Source organism: Hippopotamus amphibius, chromosome 5, assembly GCF_030028045.1.
Source record: "Hippopotamus amphibius kiboko isolate mHipAmp2 chromosome 5, mHipAmp2.hap2, whole genome shotgun sequence".
Taxonomy (NCBI): domain Eukaryota; kingdom Metazoa; phylum Chordata; class Mammalia; order Artiodactyla; family Hippopotamidae; genus Hippopotamus; species Hippopotamus amphibius.
In genome coordinates, this window is record NC_080190.1 from 10,721,642 (window position 1) to 10,746,578 (window position 24,937).

Genomic DNA, 24,937 nt, shown 5'->3' on the forward strand with positions numbered 1-24,937 from the left:
TACCACTAGGAGTGGGGCCTCTGGGAGGTGATTAGACCATGTGGGCAGGGCCTTCACAAATGGGATTAGTGCCCTTATTAAAAGAGGCCCCAGAGAGCTCCCTGCCCCCTCCACCATGTGAGGACACAACAAGAAGACAGCCGTCTATGAACCAGAAAGCAGGTTCTCACCAGCCACCACATGGAATCTGCTGGCATCTTGATCTTGGATTTCCAGCCTCCAGAACTGTGAGTAATAAATTTCTGTTACTTATAAGCCCCCCAGTCTGTGGTGTTTTGTTACACAGCCCAACAGACTAAGACAGTGGGCAAAAGTTCCAATAAGACCACTGCTAATTCGGCAAGTCAGCTGAATACTTGAGCAGTCCCTTTCATGTCATTTTATTTCCTTTCACATGGATCAGTGGAAGAAAAAAACTCCCACAGATTCTTCTGAAAACTGTTAAGATAATGAGAAGACGAATGAAAAACTTGCATAGATTGGGATGCCCACAGTTTGGATTTTCAAGGCCTGAAAAATGAAACAAAACAAAGCAAATGGGACTTTCGGGAAAAACGTGATCGCCCTCTAGAAGGGGAAAGAGGAAGGCCTAGCAATGGCGTAAGATGTTGGTTCTCAACTCTGGATACACATCAAGAATCACGTAGGGAATTTTTTTAAAATAAACCTTACAAAGTTAAGTATAACTTAAATACAATAAAGGGCCCCAATCTTAAGGATACAGCTGAATGGCTTTCCATAAGTAAGCACTCCTGTGCGACCACCACCCTGGTCAAGATAAGGAACATTTCAGGTACCTCTGAAATCTCCTTCCTATTTCCTCCTGGTCAATACCCCAGCCTCCCCTGCTCCCACCTCCACAAGGAAATTGCTATTCTGATTTCTAACATCATAGACAATAACTTGAGAAGTTTTGAAAACTACTCATACCTGGGCCCCACCATGGAATATCTGGTCTTATCTGGGTGGCTCTCAGGCCTGGGGACTTTGCAAAGGTCCAGGTGATTCTGATGTACAGCCAGGACCAAGAATTACTCACTGGTTTAAGGTCAAGTCCCATTCCCTGAAGGGCAGCGAGGGCTCAAATTCATAGCCCAAAGAGCTCCTCCCAGCACCGCAGACAGGCTGTCTGGCAATTTCTGGGTTGCAGCCATCAGGAGCCAAGCCAGGTACCGAATCCACCTGGATGCTGGGGCGGCCCATTGAGGCAGATGACCTCAGTTCTCCTAGGACAAGCCAGGGGCAGGTGGGCTGGGCCATAAATTTTGGTGGAAGTGACAGGTGATTTCTTGGCAAGAATGGAAGTGTTGGCAGCAAATACGCTCCACCAAACATCCCTCCTCCCCCTAAAAGTTCCCTTTGATATTTACAAAATGGATCTGGTGTGACCCAAATCAGGCAGTCCAGTTTGGCTTCTGGTTTCCAGGATGCCCAGATTTCATTCTAGGAGATTTCTCTTTAGCGTTATTTGGAGCTGTGATAATCCATAAGAAACTGAGCAAACTTCCCCTGTAGATCACTGGAGATGTAAAGCCAGGGACCCCCAAAAAGGTACAGAGGAGAGAAAGAGACAAAAGAAATCGAAAGGAAAAGAAAAGGCAAGCACTCACGTGGCTTTTGCAGGATGGCTTGACCAACCCAAACTTTTGCGTGATCTGGTTTGTCCTGAATTCTTGCCACTTGCCGCCCACCAGGGTCTGGGCTCTGATCTCGTAAGTCACCAAGCGCTCTGCTCTCAGGCTGACGGGGCTGTGCTCGTAGACCGAGGAGGCGAATTCCAAGTCTGTGTGCCTTATTCTCTGCAAGGAGGGGGACCCACCTTAGGTGGAACTGAAACCAGGGTGACCCGGAGTTAGCGAAACCTGGTTCGCAGCACGCTGGCCCTCCTTCTGACGTGTGCAGGGAGCTAGCATTCCCCCATGGCCCCATCTCCTGAGCACGGCTGCTGCTGAGTCAGTTGGCATTTGAACCCTCACCAGGAGCAAACCACTGGCCGACAGACTGGGGTTTGGCCAACTCAGGAAAACGCCATGAAGTCAGGCTGTATTGAACTGGAAGGTCTTCGCGTTGCTTTGCCAGAATTGAAAAACCAACATAGCATTTATATGAGCACTTCGACCACTGTTGTTACATAATCCATCTCTTCCATCCAGTAAAATCCATTATGTAGGGAAATGCCTGAGTCACTGAAGACCAAGGACTGGCCCAAGGAAGAGATGTGACTTGCTCAAGGACACATAAAGAGCAAGTGGCCAAGCTGGGACAAAAACCCAGGTTTCTCGTTCAAGCATTCATTCATTTATCCATTCATGATACAAACATACAACCCCCACGTTCCTGGTGCTGTGATGGGCAGTGGTAATAAAAAGATACAGTAATATTGAAGATACGGTTTCTCAAGGAGCTCAAAGTTTATGAGACTTATAATCAAATCCTAAGTGGAAGGTAGGGGTCCACCACCACCACCACCATCATCATCAGGGCCCAGTTCCAAGCCCTTTGCACAACTTAATACATTCAATACTCACAACAACCCAGGGAAGTAGCTCCTATCACCTTCTCCATCTTAAGGGTCAGGAAAGTGGACACAGGGCCGTTCCTGGGCTCGCCAAGGTCACACAACTCGCCAGGCCATTTGAATTCAGACTCCTCTCTGAAACCCAGCTCTCCTGCCTCTCCTGAAGCCCAGCAGGAGCGTGGAGGTGAAGGCATCCACCCTCCCTACTCCTCCAGGGTCCTGTCCACAGCTCTGCTCTGCCACCCTAAACAAGATCACTCCCTCTGCCTTTATGGGCACTACGTGTTACCACCATGGAAGAATGGCCATCTGTACAGCATCCCCCAGCATGTACAAGCTGAAGATGAACTCAGCCCCAGATGTGGTTTCAGAGGACTAGCATTTAACCCTGACCGTACCAGCAGAGGCCATATGAACACGAAGACACTCAATTTTGAGGTCCTCATCTATTGAACGGGCTAACAACAGCAACCGCACGACATTGGTGCAAAAATCAAATGACATCACGACCATGAGTGTGATTAGCACCAGGCTTACAACACATTCCCAACGAATTAGTAATTCATGTTCAATCCATTATTATTAATTCAATATGAATTACTCTGAATCTAAAAGGCGGTCTCAGAGACACACCTTTCCTGTGCTCTGTCCTTCTTACCTGCATGTGAAAACTGTACGAGGTAGTATCATGTTTGATTCCCTTTATCTCAAAGAAGAATCCATATACGGCAATCACTTCTGAATGTGTCGTATACTCCTAAACGGGGAAAGATAAAAAGCAAAGTGACAGGGTAAAAATCTTCACTATTCAAAGGCAAGAGGACGTAGCAAAACCAATTCTAGCTGCAAATACTAAAGTGATTAATCTGTGATTTAAAACACAACAGCAGTTTTAGCCTAGTACGCAAAAGAAAAGACAAACTGTAGCGACTTTACAAATCCTTACAGGTTGGGGCTCAGTGGCAATACTCTTTGCTCTGCATGCCCCTTAGCGGGGAGTAGAATGAGTTAGGCGTGTTCTCAGATGACCCGTGGTCTGCAGACCTTTGAAACAAAGCCTTTTGCTCCAATTCGATGGGCCTAACAGACCCTCCATGACCACAGTATTGCAGCGTGTCCTGGCCACTGCGGTCTGCAGTCTGTCCACTTGGGCAGATCTCTGCAAGCAAGGAGCTGGACCCAACCCATCCAGGCCTGATCCAGAGGGGAGTCTCTGATGACAGATTCAGGGCCCCAAGCCCTTAAAACATGAATTCTTTTGCGATCACTACTGGGGAGGTTTTAGTGAAGTCGGAGGATTGCAGCAATTTCTTGGAGAATTGTACCTATCGAGGGAACCCAAGGCAGAGCTCAGCTGCCAGCCCCTCACATTCCCCTGGTGACTGAGCGCCCAGATGCCCTGCAGCCAAGCTCCCCAACCCACCATTGCTTTGATTCTGGGCTCCATTAAAATAGTCGCAACCTTAAACATGGGCTCGGAGTGGAATCTCTTCTTGAGCAGCTGTCCGCTCACCATGTTTGTGGGGAAGAGGACGACCAGCTCATCCCAGTTTGCCCAGGCCTCTCCTGATTTTAGATCAGAAAGTCCTGCAAACCCAGGGAAACATCTCCAATCCTGGAAAACTAGGACAGTTGGTCACCCTCGTGGGAATCATAGATGTGCATATCAAGTGACTGAATGGCCTGTCCCAGAGCCCCGTCTTGTGAATTTTACTTCCGAGGGGGTGGCAAGTGTACAGGAGAGACACTTACGATTTCCTATTCTGCCCTGGCCTTCCTACCAGAGGGAAGACGTGACCATGGCCATTGTACAAAGGTCTCTAACCAAGCACGGGACGGGATGGTTCTTCCCCTTGTTCAGGTCCGGAGCTCAGTACCTGGTTAAAGAGCAGCCCGAATCTCATCCCCTGGGTGGTAAGATCTTTCACGTGGGCCATGTCGCCCCCATTCTCCAGCTGTAGGGAAAACACACACCACTTACCAGCAGGCTGATCCCCCAACATCATCTTCACTACACTGATCCCTGCAACCCGCATTGTGCTCGAAAGAGTTCTGTCTCTGGAGCCTACATTCACCCATGAATTCAGTGCAAAGTATTTACTGAAAACCTACTAGCCAGGTACCATGCTCGATGCTTTCAGAGGATGCAAAGATGAGAACAAGAAAAATGCCCGGGCATGTTTTCCTTACTTGAGAAATAGAATGTGTACATCAGCAGTCCAATGACAAGGCAGAGAATATTTATGGCTATAAAGTCAAGAGCAAGTATGGCCCCACGTGGCAGGCCCCACGTGACAGGCTCCACGTGAGGGCTGGGGCCAGGAGGGAGTGAATTTCAGGAGGATGACGTGAGTGGCAGGGGGCAAAAGGAAGGAGGTAGGCAGGGCCAGAAGGACATGAAGAGGGAGGTGGGGGACTTCCTGAGGTGTCCAGCCCCAGCCCCGAGACTGTTCCCTCTCTCTCCGTCACCACTTCCACCCTCTACTCTGTTAGAGCACAATTCTGAGTTACATCCCAGCAAAGCACGGTTCCACGGAGTGGTTATCTACTGTGCAGTGGGCACTGAGCCCTGTGGTTTGCACATTACAATAGGTATTTGTGAGCTGAACTGAATTTTAATTAGTGACTCATAAATCTTCAGAACTCAAACACTGCCCCACTTCATCTCTGGAAATGCATGATGGGAAACACATAAGAAGCACAGCAGTTTGCGCAGACAATTCACGAAGGCGGAAATGTCACATGGCAAAATAGTCATATTTCCTAGTAATAAAGGGAATGCATATTAAAAATGAGATGCCATTGTTTGCTGCACAATTGACACAAGTGATCTGAAAGGAAAATGCTGTATGTCGCTGAGCTCCTACAAAGTAAGGCACCTCATTTGCTACTGGGGAGGAGTAATTTGGTCGCAATTTTGCTAAAATGTATCAAGAATAAAAGTGCTCATTCCTTTTGGGGCCAGTATTTTTCACTCTTCAGATTCTCCTATAAGAAAATAATTCTAAGTATATGAAAATAAACCACTGTGTGCAAATGCATTCACCATACTATTTATAATAATTAACAATCAGAAATACCATGATTTTTCTACAATAAAGGAAAAACCAAATAGCATTGTCTGTAGCATATCCTCTTGGTAGAAGAGTTTGCAGCCGCTAAAAATGGTGATAAGAAACACATTTCATTAAGTGTATTTTTTAAAAAAAAGACTGGAAGACAATAAAATGCAATGAGATGTTAGCAATGGTTGTTTTGGGGTGATGGGTCTGAGGGTATGTTTTCTTTCTTTCAATTTCTCTGCATTTTGAAAATTTTCAATAATAAGTACATGACATTTGTGTCTATGAGGGGAATCGGTTTGGAGGGCCTTGTGGCCAATGGTCCCCCAATTCTCCGAGTCAACAGGGCAGATGCTCTAAACACCTGGGCTCCAAGGGGGGGGCCTCTTCCTTTCTCCCCTCCAGGCTTGGCTCTCCCCACTTCCCCTGGGGAAGGATCCAGATACTTTCCGACCTCAGAGGTCCAGAGGTTTCGAATGCAAAATACATCTCCAGAAAAAGCAAAGGCAATACATTTCGATAACTGTTTCCTTGCCGAGCTGGCGACTCACCGCGTGGTAATGGTTGGCTGTAACCCGAACCAGCCAGGATTCAGGGAAGAAGTTTATGTGCCTTAGCTCCTCCAGATCCTTGCCTGGGGAGAAACACAAAGGGAATATTCTTATGGATTTATTCATAACAGAACCGCAAAAGTCTCATTTGCGGAGTGAACAAGGAGGAACTCGGGAGTTGAAGGTTGGCAGTCATTCTTAGGCCTGGGGAATCATTAGGCATGTGGAACCTAAGTGGGATGTCCCGTGGCTCTATCCCCCAAAGGGTCCACAGCCCACTGGCCACAATCCTGCCCAAGGAGTGAGGGTTGAGATCTGATAAACAGTGCCTTTGGAGTGTCTAGAAGCAGTTTGGACAAAACTACCTGGGCTCCATCAACCATTTGTGGGTTTTGGAGCCACTCATTCTATCTGAATAACCAGAAATGGCTTTGAAAAAGTTCTCAAATGTCCTTTCAGGTGCAAAGATCTCACTGGTAGCCACCCGGGCCACCCCAAACACACTCCCCAAGAGTTCTTCTTTTTCCAAGTTAGAGCTGCCTTGTTCTGGGCCCAGAGCATGAGGATGAGGAAACTCAAGCCTGGAGCACAGACCCACAGTTTTCTTCCAAACCACTGAGCAGGCGAGCGACCTAGAGGGGATGCCGCTCTAAGAGGCAGGGCACGCGGTTAGATGGCAACAACGCAGCCCTGGGCGCTGAGTACACTTTCACAATCGGTAAGCCCCTTCCATCCATCAACATGTTCCACCGAAGCTCTGATTATCCCCATTTTACAGACAAGGAAACTGAGACTGGGTGGCTAAGTGACTTTCCCAAAGTCACACACCTTGGAAGTGACAAAGCCAGATCTCAGCTGATTCCTTTGGAAATGTCTGGTGGCGCTTCCTCGGGAGTGGCTAAGGGGTGCAGCAGGTCCCCAACAGCCTCCCCTGGATGCACTCCCACTGGCGAGGGCTTACCTTTGGTGATGCCATGCAGACGCAGGCAAAGGAAGAGCGGCATGAAGGTCTGCCCCACGTCCTGGTCCAGAAAGGAACACTTCTTGGGGAAGCTTAGCAGAGGTGCAAAGAGGAATAAAAGGCCTTCAGAACACTCCTTTCTGGAATTGGCTGGGCTCGTGAAAGCCATGTCAGAGACTAGTGGTTTCACCAGCCAGGGGTAGATGGTGTCTGGTTCTCTCTGGACAGGTGGGGAGTGTGGAAGCAGAGGGCGCTGCCCCCCAAGGTTGTAATGAGACAAAGGGTTATATTCGCCTCGCATCTACCACATGGTCGGTGCCTGACAAGTGTTCAGTAAATGATGATGAGAACACATGTGACTGCACAGAGAGTTTCAAGATACATTTTCTCACTTGAGTCTCACAAACTTCTCAAGGGGCAGATAGGACAAGTATCATAGGCTCCATTTTACAGACGAAAAAACAGCAGCTCAGCCAGGACTTGAACCCTGGGATCCTGATTCCCCCTCTATACACATGCTGCCCTTTGAGTAAGTGGCCAGTTTAGGCACTTCAAAGGCACTTTCTGGTATAATTAAAAAGCAAGAAAGGTCAGATGAGTGGATAACTTGTTTTAGCAGCTGGTTCCAGGATCAGTTCTGTGACAGTGTTAATATTAAACTCAGTTACTTTCCACACATGGCTGAGGTCAGGGCTGGGTTGAGATCAGACTCCCCTTGAGAAGGCATGTACACACAGACTCACAGCCACTCTTGTTTTGAAACAACTTGCTTCCTAAAATGGTCACTTTTGACAAATGGGGACAACGGGGGATAATTTTTCCAAGTCCCTTTGGAAACACAAAGTCATTCCCTCAAGTCAGATCCTGTATGAGACCAGCCAAGGGCACTTTTAGGATATTTTTCTGTGAATCAAGAGTGATGTCCAAATCACACTCTGTCCCAGCCAGACTAAACACTCCTTTAGCCCCATATCCCGCCTCTGCTGGGGGTGCCTGCCAACCTGCCTGGGGACCACTTGTTTTCACCAGATCTGGGAACTCCTGGGGCTCTCCAAATCCTCCTCATGGCAGTGGTCCCAAGAGAGAAGTTTAGGGATGCTGAGGCCTTGTGAGAGGGGAAAGGGGCCCAAAGATGAATGAGTGAATTCAACTTCAATGATTACTTTTTAGAATCCACTGGGGACCTGTGCCTGGGGGTGGACAGACCAGGCATAAATAAACAAAGGCTGATAACTTCCAGGAGTGCAGGGCTATTGATGCTGGAACCAGCCCTCCGTTACCCAGGGCAGGCGGAACTGGGCTAGTGGGGGCCGTGCCAGTGCCCTGAGAAGCACAGATCTCTTAGCTACACAAATAACACTCACTTGCGTCCTTTCCCTGATCTGAATGCCACCTCCTTCCCTAGCTCTCTCTCACCATTTAATGAAAGAATCTGTAGGTGGCATCATGGCAGGCACAGCTGTCAGGAAGGGAAGGAGGGGCTGGGCTGGGGCAGTCCCCACCGCCCCCGCCCAGCTGCGTGCGCTGGGGAACGAGCCCAGACCCTCGGCAAGGGCTCCCACAGCCCGGAGCAGCCCCTGGGGAGAGAGAACTTGCTGGAGTGTCAGGTTAATATGGTTTCAACCCAGAAGGGAAAGGATTGTCTAGAGGACAGATCTCCCCTCCAGCTCAGAAGCCCCCAGGTGCCAACTCCACAGCTTTGTAGGAAGGATGTTGAGAGAGTAGGAGGGACCCAAAGCCCCTGAGTCTCCCTGTGAGAGGCACTCAGCCTGATGACCATCAACCAGGACCTCTCCGGACAGACCTCCTCCCCAAGAAGATTCTAGAAGAGCTTTCTTGAGACAGGTGACTTGACTTTATGACCCCTTTGGGTCACAGGAAGCGGCACTGATGGTGGCTCACTTGATCAGGTCACAATGTTGCAGAAATCGGTCCATCAAGAAACCAAGCACCACACTTGGAGGGTTGGAGAACTCAGGTTTATTAAGCTGGCGGCCCCAGATGAGCTAATGCTCCAAAGTTCTGGGCCCCAAGCTCAGGGTGAGCTTTACTTTTATAGGTGTCAGTGCACATGGTTACAGTTAGCATGGGTAGATTGGTTACTTGGTTGCTATGGGCTGCCGGCAGTTACAGAGCATGGGAGTTTCCAAACAGAAACTTGCAAAAGCAGGTGCAGAACATTCCATATTTATCAAAACATCTTATGGTTACATTTGATTGCTAGGTCATCTTGTTTCTTTCTCAGGCTATCTTACAAAAGCAGAATGAACATGAAGTTGTTTTTAGCTGAGTGCAAGTTTCTAATTTTCCTCTTAAACAAGTCAGCTCATCCATTGCCCAACCATGCTTGGGGTCCCTGAGCTTGGACCCTGGAGTCAGACAGAACAGGTTCCAGTCCAGAGCCAGCTGGCCATCAGCCACGTAACCCAGCCTTCCTGAGCTTCCATCTCCTTCTCTGTCTGGGGGGACAACAGCCACATGTGCTTTCCTGGGGAGTAGGCAGAAGTAAAGGTGACAGCGCTTGTGAGGCACTGGGCACAGCTGCTGGTCCCTGTGGTAGCCTGTGCCTCATGATCTGCACTGCTGTCTTCCCTTCCCAGGGAAAGTGGCCTGGACTCCTGCTGGTCAAATGCACAGCTGGGTTCTTGGTGGCGTTTATTATCACTGCCACCCTCTAACTCGCCAGAGCCATGGGCCACCTCAAAGGAAGTGAACGGTGGCCTCAGCTGCTGATTTTCTGAAAGCCCAAAGCATCTGAGCAGTGTGGTTCAGCCCCGTGAACCAATGGGCGTAACCCTGCCCCTAGAGGGCGGGCGGATGGCTGCAGAGCCGGGACTCTGCCCAGGCCTCCCGAGAACAGCCTACACATTTCCATCTAACTCAGCTCATCTCTGCTCTGGGCCACGGCATCTGTGATCCTCTGGGCCAAGGATGAGCACGCTCACCTGGTGTCACCTAAAGTGGGAGAAGCTGGTTGTTGAGTCGGGACCTCTTTGCATGGCTGTTTGGTGGACTCAGAGTCTGGCATGGCTTCCCCTGGCGCTGAGCTCTGTCTGTGCAAAGACGTTGGGTTCAGCACTGACTTTTCTGGGACAAGCTTCAGGCCATGGTGCCTGCCTCCTAAAGTTCATCAGAATCCCTTGGGGCATGACCCCCTTAGGGAGGACAGTTCATAGCTCCTTGATACTGAAAGATACACCCAGGTCGACTCTGCGTTCTGCTCGCAAGGCCCTGGGAACAAATCCTCCCTTCTGACCTCCTGAAAGGCAGTGCGGGGACAAGTTCTCCAGCAGACTAGCTTAGGTTGTCCTTTTAGAGCTGCTGTTAGCCACGACCTTCTCCAGCCTGTCATCTGTTAAGAGTCATTTACCCTTTCAAACTCAGAGCCCCACTAGCCCAGCACTTCAAATGTTAGCGCTTTTTTTTTTTTCCTTAATTGTTGGCCACACCACATGGAATGTGGGATCTTAGTCCCCCAACCAGGGATCGAATCCATGCCCCCTGCATTGGAAGCACTTAGTCTTAGCCACTGGACCACCAGGGAGGTCCCCAAATGTTAGCCTTTTAAATGATCACTCTAGAATTCAACATGTGCTACAGCACAGGTGAACCTTGAAGACATTATGCTGAGTGAAATAAGCCAGACACAAAAGGACAAATACTGTATGATTCCACTTATACGAGGTTCTTAGAACAGTCACACTCACAGAGATGGAGGTAGAATGGTGGTTGCCAGGGGCGGCGGGGGAGAGGCGAAAGGGGATTTATTGTTTAATTTGTACGGAGTTTCAGTTTAGGAAGATGAACAAGTTCTAGAGATGGATGGTGGTGATGGTTGCACAACATGTGAAAGTATTTAATACCCCTGGGCTGTACACACAAAAATGGTTAATATGGTAACTTTTATGTTATGTATATTTTATCACAATAAAAAATAAGGGTTAAAAATCACTTAGTTTCTATGAAAAATATTTGAAATAATAGTTTATATTTTAAAGTGAAGTTTAAAAAATATTACACACTTGGGGGACGGGAACACGGCTTTTTTCAAAAGGTAACTGGGTGTAGAAGACCTGGACGCCTTCTGAAACCCAAGAAGCAGGAAATGGTCTTCTTGGCTCCTGCCACTAAAGTGTGGTAAGAAAACAACAGTTCTGAATGTCACCACCACCACCACCACCATCACCTAGCAAATGTCACCACCATTTAGGACGTCCTACCAAGCACTGCGCTGCCTTTTTTTTGAGTCAGAATGAACCTATATCAGACCTGCTGAGGGGGTATTGTTAACCTCCTCAGCCAGTAAACAGCAGTAGTGGGACTCAGACTCGGGGCTGCCACCTTGTAACACACACCTCATGTATGGAATGTATTGTTTGTCTCTGCTTCCTAGATTGTAAACGCTGGGAAGGTGGGAATTTTTGTCTGTTCTGTCTACCCTTGTATCCACAGCACCCTTTGTGGTGCCTGGCTCTCAGCCAGCCTGGAATAATATTAAGTGAATTAATTGGATGAAGGAGCTGGATCCTGCCAACCCTCCAGCCTCAATCCTCCCATCCCATCCCTCCACTCATCCATAATTTACCTTCTAGGAATGTGGTTCCAGCCCAGTGCATGTGTGTGCACATGTACACACACACCACGCATGTGCACACACAGGCCAGGCTATGCTATGCCACTTTTCCTGTGCTCACAGGGTCCTGTCTGTTGTTACCACGCTTATTTGTCAGGCCAAGTCCTATTGGTCATTTGTTGAGATCCGGTCAATGTCATCTTGACTATGAAGATGAAGATGGTCCTGACCCTTTGCCCAAAGGCAGAACTGGGTCTAGAAATTCTGTCTAATGATGACTCTACCTGCCCTTTGCAAGGGCCTCCTGCATCCAGACACCTATATTTCTTGTGCTCCTCCGAAGTCTCCACTCTTACGGTTGAGAAAGACTTTTTGGGGCCACCCACGTTGGGTGGAAAGCCAAGAAGCCACACAAGGGAAGTGCAAAGGTAGTAAGGAATAGGAATCAATACTATTCAGGGACCTTGAAAAGAAGGGAGATTCAGCTTCCAGGGAGCCAAGCTAAGGGGGACGGCAGCAGGGCTGTCAGAGCCAGAGAAGAAACGAAAGCAGCAAGAAATACAAAAGTCAGGTCATAAGAAATCCTGACTTGAAATATATCAACCTCCCTGCCCAGGGCTTGGTGGAGAGATTCTGAGAGAGAACAGTTTAACCACCCTCACGTCCATGACTCACGGAATGCTTCAAAATGAAGGTTCTGGTAAAGAGATCAGAGTCGTCACAGCAGGGGTGCCCAGTTTCATGATGACTCCGTGGTTATATCTGTAAATGCCATCTATTAATCACAAGAGACGCCTGGCCTCTGCCTGCCCTGGCACACAGCATCACAGTGCATTTCCTTCAGATGCCTGCGGGCTGGGATGCTTGAGGTGCAGGGCCTAGCTGGGCCACTCTCCTTGGAGGCTCCCCTCGCTTTATACATGGGAAGGTGGTGCTGGGTTTGTCAGGCCAGCACACTCTCTTGTTCTTTCTCTAAGAAGCTCAGAGAAGGAACCTGTCCAGTGAGCAGGGGAGATCCAGGAAGGCTTCCTGGAGGAGTCCTTGGCCAGCTCTGTAAAAGCTGGGTCAGATTTGAATGGGGCATAGGAGGGAGAAGACTCTGCTGCAGAGGACAAGGAAATCTAATAGTTGGGACTGTGTGGAAATTGGCTTCACTGACTGCTTTCAATGACCTCCTTCTGGTGAGGTTGCTAGAATCCACCCTTGCAGTGTCTGAAAGGGACCCATTTAGGGATTAATAAATCAGCTAAGGACTAGAATTACAGGTCCGTTCATGACTTGCCCTTAACTCTAAGACCTTAAAGTAAAAGGAGGAGTCTGAAGATCTAGGGGCCCCAGGTCTACCCAGCTCCACCACCAATTTGCAAAAGGAGCTGAGAAAGCCCCTTACCTTCCCAGGCCATCCATCCCTGGATTTTACAAACACACTGCTGATATTAAAAAGTCAGTGCTATAAGATTATATTTACATAAAATTCAAAAACAGCCAAGACAGGACTTCCCTGGTGGCACAGTGGTTAAGAATCCACCTGCCAATGCAGGGGACACGGGTTCAATCCCTGGTCTGGGAAGATCCCACATGCCATGGAGCAACTAAGCCTGTGCACCACAACTACTGAGCTTGCGTGCCACAACTACTGAAGTCTGCATGCCTAGAGCCTGTGCGTGCTCCACAACAAGAGAAGCCACCGCAATGAGAAGCCCACTCACTGCAACAAAGAGTAGCCCCCACTCACCTCAACTAGAGAAAGCCCGAGCACAGCAACAAAGACCAACACAGCCAATAAACAAAAAAACAAACAAAAATAGCCAAGACATCTCCACAGTAAAAGAAGCCAGGATACTGTTCACCTTGGTGTGGGAGAGGCAGTGACCGAGATAAGGTACATCGGGGGACTGGCCAGGTTCTGTTTCTCAGTCTGGGCGCTGGTTACACAGGTGTGTGCACGTTGTGGAAATTCATTGAGCTCACATAAGGTTTGTGCACTTTGCTGTATGCATTTTATATTTTGATGAAAAACGTACTTTAAAAAAAGTGGAAGATTTCCCTGCCTCTGGCTCTTCTCCAATTGATGAGTTTTTACAGCCTCCTGGACTTCTCAGACTGCTCAGTGGAATGAAATGATGACTTTTCCTCCATGGACAAATGAAAACAACGGTTTTGCTTACATTTTTTATTTTTCTTACAAGGAAATGTTAAATTTAATTCTGGACAGCCTATTTGTTTTTCTAAACTAATTGCCAGGAAAACAGGCTGCGGGTGATGAGGAGGGTGTGTGTGTGCACGCGCGTGCACGCCCACGTGCGTGTGCACGTGTACACACATGCATGTTCACTTTCTACATTGATGTATTTAGGCAACAATGAAAATACGCTTGAAGATGTTCTTAAACTTGGGGCTAGGCAGAAAACCTGCCCCTTTCATTTTCCATCAGTTCTTCTGTCACAGAGCACATGTTCAATAACTCTTTGTTGAATGAATGAAAAAAGTCAATGAAAAAAAAGAACCTGGATGTGTAGAAAAGGCTTGGACACGTGTCTTTATTTGCAGGTACAGTGGTGCTGAAGGAGTTAACTATTCAAATACCTTCCCTCCTAGTTCAGGATGTTGCTACAACAGGTGAGAAAAGGAGTATCTGATCTATTTTACTAAATGGCTGCTCTAAACCTACTTTTTGAATGCTGGGCCAGCCAAGGCCACACCCAGAGCTGCAGCTCAGCCTCATTGCTGGTCAGGCTAACATTCGGGTACCTTGTCCCACTGCTAGCACGTTATGAAAGTACAGTTCCATTTTGGAGGTCCCCATACTGTGATGGTCCCCTCTGACCTCTGTTCCCCTACCTGGGAGATACCTTATAAACCACTCTGTCATTTCAAGTATTTCATCAATTGATGCAACTTTAAAAAATTGGGCCAAATAGCCAATTTCCTTGGCTCTCATTCCCAAGCCTGTGTACTGTCTCCCAGCGTCTGCTCATCTGCCCCACCTTTCAGTGCTCCTGGCATGTCCCTGTCAGTGGCCGTGGAAATGTCCTTCACCAGCTGTTCCCTCTGTCTTCACTGATCTGTGGAGCTCAGGTCCCCTGGTGACTTCCCGCAGGCTCCTTCCTCCTCCACTGGAGCAGAGGAGGCCTTCTTGCAGCCTCAGCCCTCAGGCCAGCAGCTCCAAGGCTCAGCCCTGGGGACCTTCAGGGCAACACAGAGCCTGGGCACTACCACTGCCAGCTCCTATGTCCAGAGTAGACATCACCAGTCTATGGAGACATTATTTCTCACTGAGCCTCAAGAAAGCCTTAGAATTCTTCCGTCTAGTCCACCAAACAAGCCCTACCCATCAATAAAAACAGGCCCTGCCCAACCTGGCCGTCCAGTTGTCAAGACTCCGCATTTCCACTGCAGGGGGCACGGATTCGATCCCCGGTAGAGGAACTAAGATCCCACGTGCCACGAGGTGTGGCCTATATAAATAAATACATAAGGAAGCTTGTCTGCTATCCCTGCTATTTCGAGTTGCCACAGACAAGGTGTTCTCTGAATTTGGCATCCGCATAGGAAGACCCACTTCTCTGATGCATGGAAATATCTGATGGAATCGTACCATTCCATAAGCTGCTATACACTCAGCACGGTGCCAGGTAAGCTGAAGACACAGTAAAGGATCGAAAACCTTCCTTTAAGCTCATGACATACCTGGAGAGGCAGAACGTATGCACCCACCAAGGTGTTCATAGGGACTGGTGGGGAGGCTCCCGGGGAGGCCCGGCCGTGGATGGACTGAGAAGAGGGGCCGCAGTGAGCTGGGATCAGGGGAGCCGGGGCAGCGAGAACTGATCCCTTGGCTAAGGAGTCTGGGGACTCTGGGGACAAGCATTTGGGAAGTGGAGGCCATTGACCAGGGAGCACCTTATGAATGCCATGGTTCTGGGGCAGAAGAGTGAGCTGGGATGGTTGAAAAACCACCCACAATCCTAAAAATGGGCCACGGTCCTCAAAGTTGGGGGTGAGCCTGGGTGACCCCCAGGGGGAAGAGTATCTGAGGTCCAGACTGTCTCATCTTTTCTCCCAAGAGGACACCAAGCTTGCTGGAGGTGGGGAGAGGGAGGTGGCAAGGAGAGATGCAGGGCAGGCGGGTGGGCTGGCAGGACCCACTCCCACTCTGCAGTCAGAGAACACGGCATCCTCCAAGTAGAGGATACCATCCCAGCTGCTCAGGTTGGGCAGTGAGACCATTTGGAGACATGTGAATGATTTCCAATAAGGAAAACTCTGCAGGCTCAGGGGGCTCGGGGAAATGCACACAGAGGGCTGAGGTTTGGGGTCAAAATGGAATCAATGTCGATTCAGGAGAAGCTATGATGGTGAGAAACAGCCGGAGGTGGGAGGAGCCTTCGAGACCGCAGCTCAGGAAGGCCCGGGAAACCCTGCTTTCAGGACCATGGGCCTTCACCCTCTCACTCCCACTTGTTTCTCTTGCAGTAAAAACACAGTTCCAATGAATCACCCACATTCTAGCTCATTTCCTATCTCCCAGTTCTAGATGTTTCCAGTAGGAGAGCTAACCTGGCGCCAAACAGCGACTTTTCTTGGTGTGCATGACTCATCGGAAGAAGTGTCTCTTGGGCTATTAAAAGAGTGGGGGAGGGTGGATCTAAGACATTTGGGTTCGAAGCAAATTATATAGAAACTAAGCAAGGACACATCCTTCCGGCAATGAATACTGCTTTCCCCAAATAACGAGGCAGGAAAAACGGGCTCTTTAGTTGACATGGTGCACAGATGGTCCAGAAAAGGATTAACTGCTTCAGAACAATGCAAACGAAACTTGGCTTCAACAGGTCGATGTGCTGATGAACACATGGAAGATGTGTTTATCCGCTACCCTCACAAAGGACTCTCTCGACTTCCCTGAACACGCCTTATCTTGCTTGGGAGCCCCTGTCCCTGCTGATGTGGGGAACAGAGCATAAACCTGACCATGAAGGTAATCCCGCTCATCTAGGGCGGATCCTGCAGGCCCTGTCTCTGGCCACATGGCCATCACACTCCGCAGCCAGCCTGGATGATACGAGTATATTTATAAAGTTTTCACAGAGGTTAAAGAGACACGAAATGGATTTCTGCTTTCACCCTCACCCCCGCCCTGTTCCCTGGCCCCATGCTGCCACAGCTGATGTTGCCAATGGGGTTGAACAGGCGGAGGGGGACACAGGGAAGGGAAGAAGATGCACTGGCAGGCAGTTTTAGAAGTAATTAGCTAACAAACAACAACACTGAACCTAGAGGCAGTCTCAGGATCTTTCTAGACACTGTGCGCAGGGATTCACCACTGAACCAGCTGCAGCGGGCACAAGAGAGAAACCCTCTCTGCCGTCCTAGGAATGGGCAGCAAAGCGCCTTGGGATTCAGCAGGTCTGGGTTCAAGTCAGGCTCCATCCCTTATCACCTGTATGATCTCTGACAAGATAGTCAGCTCTACCTCAGTTTCCTCATCCGTAAAATGGGAATAATAAAACCAGCCCCTGAGTACTATGTAGATTAAATGAGATTACAAATAGAAGGTGCTTATGAGAATTGCTGCATTTAGTAAGCATAATTAAGTGGTGCCCATTCTTGTATTGTAATTGTTATTTATTTATTTTTAATTAATTTTTATTGGCATATAGTTGCTTTACAATGTTGTGTTAGTTTCTGCCGTGCAGCAAAGTGAATCAGCTGTATGTGTACATATATCCCCTCTTTCTGTAACTGTTATTCTTCACTTAAATGTTGAGATATATAACCTTTAGAATTTGTAAGTTTAGAGAGTCTAAGAGATTGGATTAATGCCGTGACATCTTTGATAAATGCTTTTTCATTTGTCCAGAAAATTCAGAATGTTATATGCTACCTAGTGAAATATAAATGAGAATGATCTGGTCTGATTTAGGTACATTTTAAGTATGAAATTTTTAAGGTCAGTACAGTATGGTAATTTTCCTGAATAAAAAGAGTACCTTTTTCATCATGTCTTTTACTGGACACAGAACATGTGTTCAGAAGCACATGACTATCTCATATTATGACACCTACCCAATATTCACTTTTTCAAGTAATCTAGTGGTTCAAAGTTATCCCGTAATCTTAGATCCCATAAGAGAACTGCATTCTCTGCACTCTGAATGATGCTGTGAAAAATAATATCACTGATGTTTTCCCCCATAATACTATGAGCAAATAAACCGTGTATGTATGATTCATCAATCAACACTAAGTTACCTTACCTGCTAAAAAATGTCAGCACAGTTTCATAGATTGGAATTGTCTGAGTTTTGTTGTTTAGTTGCAAGTAGACCCACAAAAGGAGTGTTTTCAGGAGGTGAAACTCACTAAAAGTAAACAACCTGGCCAAAACAAAAAGTTGAGAAGTAATTTTAGGAATAGCAAAAACCACACTGTGTGTAAGAAAAGGAAAAGTTAGAAGTGAGTTTAGGAAGCAGGCAATGCCACCCTGAGTCTGCAGGTGGACTCACACAGAGAGATATCAAGTAACTTGCTCAAGGTCACTCAGCTGATGACGGGCATGACTGAGACTTGAACCTCAGCAGCCTGCTGCCACTGGAGCCTGTGCTTTCAGCCACCCGCTGTGCTGTTGTAAAACAATGGCCATCACTGAATGAGCTCCTACTAGGAGACAGTGCCCCAGTACTCCCAAAATGGTTCCATAGGTTCTTTTAGTTCATTCCACACAACAACCCTGCAAAGTTGGAATACATTCCTTACTTTTATAGATGTGAAAATTGAGACTGACCCTGTTTATTTAAAAATTTAATGTTTTGTTTATCATGGTTTTTTGCATTAATTTTCATTGTAAAATATTACACTAAAATATACTTTATCTTGATGACTGAGGTTTTTGGTGCCGCTTAAATTTTGCACCTGAGGTAAGTGCCTTACTAGTCATATTCCAGTCCCAGCCCTGACTGAGGGTTGAAACGTGAATAACTTATCCAAAGTCACAGGATTCCGAGGTCAGACCTGGGCGAGGGGTCAGTTCTACCCCCAGCTGGCTGTGGAAACTCCTGCAGGCTGCTTACCGGCCCTGCACCTGCAAACCCCTCACCTGTAACATAGTGATTACAGCAGTTGCTAAGAAGATACTGTAAAGGCTACATGAGGTGACACACTGTATGAGTTTCCTACTGCTGCTATAACAAATTGCCACAAACAGAGTAGCTTAAAACAACACAGATTTATTATCTTATTGTTCCAGAAGTCTGAAGTACAAAATGGATCTCCCTGGGCTAAGATCAAGGTGTAGGCAGGGCCATGCTCCTTCCTCAGTCTCTAGGGGAGAATCGTTCCTTTGCCTTTTCCAGCTGCTAGAGGCCACTGGTATCCCTTGGCTTGTGGCCTTTTCCTTCATCTTCGAGCCAGCAGCACAGTATCTTCAAATCTCTCTCTGGTTCTGACTCTTCCTCCTCCCTCTCCCACACTGAAGAATCCTATGATTACATTGGGCCAACTTGGATAACGCAGCATAACCTCCCCAATGTCAAGGTCATCCAATTAGCAACCTTAGTTCCATCTGCAACTCAATTCCCCTTTGCCATGCAACCTAATATATTCACAGGTTCCAGGGGTTGGGATGTCAACATCTTTGAGGGACCATTATTGAGCTGACCACACATACAGCTTGCCCAGCACAGTACCTGGACATAGTAAAGGGCTCAGGGGGCAGCAGTTCCGACTCCTATGTGGCAGGGTTGGGTCCTGGCTCCAGAGCCCACATGGTGCCTGCAGCAGCATGAGGCATCTCATCCAGAAACGAGGGATGAGGAGGAGTGGGTGCTGCTCTCCATAGAGTCAGCTCTGCAAAGGATGTTTCCCCAACAGCTCCTGTAATAGCCTCTGACAATTTGGCTGTCTAAGGAGTCATTTCTACATTTCTTAAACCCATTGATATTTTCTGTCTCTGACCATGGAGATACACCCTGGCTTTAAAATATATCACAGTCTCTTCACCCACTACTTCAGTGGTCGTGGTGGGTGGAAACCACACTAAACTGTGACTCTAAAGAGCAATGGGAATGTCACCCTCCCACCTTTCCTACTATTTCTGGACACAGTAGAATGGTCTCTTTCCTCTTATTTGTTTTTAGGCACCTACAGATGCATGGGCTTTGACTCTGGCCAGACAGGACCAAATTTGTCACTGTCTGGGCAATAATGGTGAGGTAGGAGGGGAGACATCACAGAACCACTTGGTATGATGTCCCCACAAGGAACTCTGCCGGAACTGCAACCACTGCTGGGCTGGGGAGCTATGTATCTCCTGGTGCAGAACCCATGCCTGGGGTCCCCAAGCCCAGATGGTTCTTTGAGATCTTACCAAAGAGGGGCTTACCAACACAGGGGCAGTAATTGGGAGCTCCGTGAATCAGGACCCTGGTTTTACTCTTATGATAAAGGGTAACTATGGAAATAAAGCCCTCTGTCTTTAGGCCAAGTATCAGTACACTAAGGTATTAGTTCCTGCAGGAAATAATGACACTGAGGACATTCAAACATATTTTCATTTACCTAAGAGTTCTAATGATCTGAATCAAGATGGAACTCACAGAGATCCCAAACTTCCCCCCAACACAGGTGAACATCTGAGCTCTTCTACATGTGTTTACTAGGGCTCACAAGGATGCAACTGGTGTAAAAATGCCTTTAACAAGATATTGCCCTTTTTTTTTTCTTTTTTTGAGAAAACTGTGTATAAACAATAAAGGTCTCCTTTTGAATACAGACTATAGAGAAAGCCATGCCCAACTGAACAAGAAAATATGAACAAGGATGCCCATTGCAGCTCTGATTGTCACCAGGAAAAATGAAGCAAGACAAAACAAAAGGCCATTAGGAAGGGAATGAAAACACTGCTGTCTAGTCATTCACTGGAGCTGTGTACAACTAAAATTTAAAATGCTAATTAGGTACAAAAATAGCAATGTGGTGAGAACATGTCAAATGATGCTAGCGAATCATGTTAGGTGCAAGATGTCGCAATCACGGCAAGAAAACTGACTTGAAATTCAAACCTTTGCAAAACTGTGCATTATTTTCGCATGTACATATCTGTAGCAAGAATATAATCTCATGGATTGGATTCACACAAATCCACAACAGTGGTTTGGCTGACTTGAGGGAGAGAGGGAGGCCAAGAGGAAGGAAGGGAATAGGGCTGGCAGGGTGGGGCAGACAAACAGGTGACTGCTGCTTTTTTGGATGTTTGATTTCTTTCTTTTTTCTTTCTTTTTTTTTTTTAAAGGAGGGGCATAGATTTCACTTTTATTTATTTTTAATTAACTAATTAATTGGCTCTGTTGAGTCTTTATTGCTGCATGTAGGCGTTCTCTAGTCGTGGAGAGTGGGGCTACTCTTTGTTGTGGTGCACGGGCTTCTCATTTCTGTGGCTTCTCTTGTCGAGGAGCACAGGCTCTAGATGCACAGGCTTCAGTAGTTGTGGCACATGGGCTTAGTTGCTGTGTGGCATGTGGGATCTTCCAGGACCAGGGATCGAACCCATGTCCTCTGCATTGGCAGGTGGATTCTTAACCACTGAGCCACCAGGGAAGTCCACGATTTCTTAACTCACAACAAAATGTTACCATCTGTTCATTGGGGAGGTGGGGAGGTGTTTTGTATTATCTTCCTACCTCTGTAATCCTTTTTATAATAAAAAAAAATGACCATCCATGCCCTTATTGATCTTGACCATCAATAAGGAGTAAGAAGGCTTGGAGCAGAGCACTCTGGTGGGCTGGTCATGACAACAGGCAATGAACTCAGACCTGGGTTCAAATCCCAGCTTTCATGCTGGATGGGGGAGCAATCCTTTCATGTCACGTAATCTCCATTCCGCAGGTGAAAACACAAGAACACCTACTTCCCTGGGTTACTGTAAGAATTAGACCTGAAAACCCACTTGGAGTGTTCTGTATATGCCAAGTGCTTCCTAATTGGTAGGTGCTGTTGTTATTGGCCAGAGAAGCAGTAGCTTCAGGAAACACTACGTTTGAGAGGGATGCCCAGTGCTGCTCTAAATGCCGTGGAGGATATGGTGGCTTTTCTCAGGGAATTCCTGAGCCCTCAAGACTCATTGCATCATAGACAGGAAGTCAGGGGTTGGGGGGACATGTCCCCTGGTTACAGGGCAGCTTTTCATGCAGGTAGGACTAGATAGCCCTCTGAGTTCTCCACTCTCCTAAGTCTACAAGGAGCTTGGCTTCCAGAATCACAGAACTCGGAATGAAGCTTTCATAATATTAGTGTGAGTGAAACAGGGTCAATGAGTGGTGAGCTTTAAGAAGAAAATTAACTGAAAACCAGAGGCCCAGGAAGTCAGGGAAACTGTGTGTTTTACCGCAGGTCATTTACAAGATGGAAAGAAAACCCAAAGGAAGATGAGGTTAAGGGGACTTTGGGTGGGGAAGGTGAATGTCCTCAAAATTAAGCACCTGCTGAGATGGATGTTGTTCCAACAAGGCTTAGAGACCCAAACACCACGAGCACAACCCAGGGATGGGTCACAATCTGTGCTAAGTGGGGCCAAGGGGCTCTCCATCCCTGACCCCAGGTAGGCCTTTCCACACAGCTACTCTGGGGCCACGTGACTTGCCAGGACAACCCAGTGCTTGCTGAGTTCTGGTTGCTGGGAAATCTGGCCTCTGCTATGAACGAGGAGATGGTGCAGCAGTGAGGGTGGGAGCCTGGACCTTGGAGCCTGGAGCCCTGAGCTCGAGCGAGCCCTGTCTTTTATTATCCCTCTTATCTTAGGGACAATAATTGTACCTACTGCACAGTGTTGTGGGGATTAAAAGGGACAGTGCACACAGCACAGCACATGCCTGGAAGTGCTCAGTAAAAGTTAACTCGCCCAAAGGTCCCTTCTTAAGCAGGTGTGGTCTGTGGTACCAGGCCCACTATCCACTAAGATGAAGAGCCTGAACCTGGTAAATATCTAACCATCTCCTGGGGCACTGGGTATGGCCCAAGGACCCTCTTTCTGTGCCCTCTGTTCCCCATCTCCCACCAGCTTCATGGCACCCGGACATCAACCAGGCAAGGAGAGTTCACCTCAGAAGACGAGACAGGAGCACAAGGTCCAGGAGCTGAGGGCCTGGTCCCTCCAGGGCACACGAGCTGATGACATGTCCGAGGCCATGCAGCCTCTTCCCTCCCTCCACCCGGATAGCCCTGCATTGTCTTTGCAGACAGACAGCTCCTGGGGAGGGGCTGGAGGAGCAGGACCCAGTTTCCACATCAGTCATGTCTCCCCAGACTTGTGAGTCTAGACGCTTGACACGTAATGTTCTTGACCTGCCCAGCCAGCATTTTCTAGGGCCTATCCCATTGCTAACATTCTGGTTGTGGTCAGACATTTTCTCCCCCTTTCTTGGTTAAATGTTACCAGGGTGAGACAGCTCAGTCTTTCCAAGGGAGGGACAGTGTCATGAAAAGTCTAAGGGCTGCCATGTTTATCTTTTCTTCAAGGGTTGCACAACCTTTGCTCCGTAGAGGGTGGGGAGCACACATGCGTGGAAAAGCCATGGGCAGCAGGGCAAAATGACCTTGGCCTACCCCCCCCCGCCCCCCACCGCCGCCCAGGGCTGGGCTTTGCTCTTGGGGCTTTCCCTGAGGTATTCTTAGATAATAAAGATGTCAGAGGTCTCCCTCAACACCAGAACCCAGAATGTTGTTCTACCAACCTCATCTCCCTGTAAGCCTGAGGGCAGTGCAAGCTACTGAGTCAATTCAAACCAACAGGAGAACAAATCTTTCCAGGTCTAATTCCTGAAATCAGAATGCTTTCCACTACACATGCATGAGGAAACTTTTATTTCTTAATATACCATTACAATTTTTAGTAGAATTTTGTCTTCATATTTGTAATTCACCCAAAGGAAATACCATCTTGGTAACTTGGCAGTGGATATCAAGAACCTTTTAAAAAGTCCCCCAAAGGCACGACAATTAAATGTAATACGTGGTCCTGACCTGATCCTGCACTGGAGGAAAAAAGATGCTCTAAAGGACAGTGTTGAGCCAATGACGATAAGGTATCACATCAATGTCAAATCTCCTGAAGTTGTTAACTGCATTGTGATTACTAGAAAACTTCTCTTTATTAGGAAATATACATTGAAGCAGTCAGAGGTAAGGGAACACAATGTATGCAACTTGCCTTAAGAGAGTTAAGAAGTGTGTTAATAGATACACGCACAGATGCAAATGATAAAGCAAACAGGGCAGAGATTGAACAAGGTAGGGTAAAAGGTATTGAGATAGTCTTTGTACTTTTCTTGTTATCTAATTTGAAATTATTTTTAAATAAAATATTTTTTAAAATATTAATAAAAAGAGTCCTTTTGGCTTAGTAATTTCACTTCTAGGAATTCACTGTGGGAAAATAATCTGAGATGAAAATAAATGTACATTGAAGGATGCCACGAAGGTGCTATTTATAGCAGTGAAACATTGGAAATAACCTAATAGGCCAGGCATTGGCTGGAGTCTAAGGAAAGCCCTATGGCTGCCACGTGGGTAAGACAGAGCAGCTGGCTTGACAGAGCCAAAGGTCACTTGGTAAGAGATGCGATTGGAAGGGGCTCAGGAGCAGACCGAGACCCTGAGTTAGGGGTCCCTATTGTTGGGCCGGGTGAGAGGCGTGGAGGTTTGGCCTCTGGCTGGAGCCCACGCAGAGGCTCAGAGACAGGTTGCACTGGGGAAGGGGGCGTGTGGAGGATGAAGTGGTCTCCCAGGGGCTTGAACGGCTGGTCAAGGAACCCTGGGCAGGAGGTGCAGTAAAGCGGTGGGGCACCAAGGGTTGGGTTTTAGCCTCAATTGTCAGAGAGGTCATACAGGCAGTGGAATGTCTGGTTCTAGAGCTGTTCAAGGGAGGAGTCAGGGCTGGACACAGAAACTGATGTAGGGGTGAGAGCTTTTTCCTTTTTCCACTTTTTCCTGGTTTTCAAATTTTCCACAATGAATGTGTCTTAATAGTGACAGAATTTTTAAAAATTATTTAGGCAATTAATTAATTACCAGGTGGGTAATGAGACAGCGGGTACCCCGAGGGTCACTACTCTGATGAACAGCACCCACATTTCGGCCCCTCCCGAGGCCAGGCTGTCCAGGAGGGGGGGACGTTTGGGACGGAGGCGGCACTGCACACTGGGCATGTCCAGCAGGGGGGTGGGTGCAGGCCCCCCACCCCCCAGCAGAACACCTCCCTGCCCCCACCAGCCC

At 47.7% G+C, this 24,937-nt stretch overlaps 1 protein-coding gene across 1 annotated transcript in view; it reads right to left on the reverse strand.

The window, feature by feature from the left end:
• Positions 1-426: 426 nt before the first annotated feature.
• The window catches only part of BTBD16 (BTB domain containing 16), a 43,680-nt gene continuing 19,169 nt past the window's right edge, over positions 427-24,937 (reverse strand). Inside the window, exons 9-15 of the mRNA XM_057737365.1 lie at positions 17,926-18,045; positions 7,093-7,184; positions 6,132-6,214; positions 4,396-4,473; positions 3,177-3,275; positions 1,611-1,799; positions 427-510 (exon numbers count right to left, since the gene is read on the reverse strand). Coding sequence (XP_057593348.1) covers positions 442-510; positions 1,611-1,799; positions 3,177-3,275; positions 4,396-4,473; positions 6,132-6,214; positions 7,093-7,184; positions 17,926-18,045 — 730 coding nt within the window. The 3' untranslated portion in view covers positions 427-441. The remainder of the gene's footprint in view (positions 511-1,610; positions 1,800-3,176; positions 3,276-4,395; positions 4,474-6,131; positions 6,215-7,092; positions 7,185-17,925; positions 18,046-24,937) is intronic.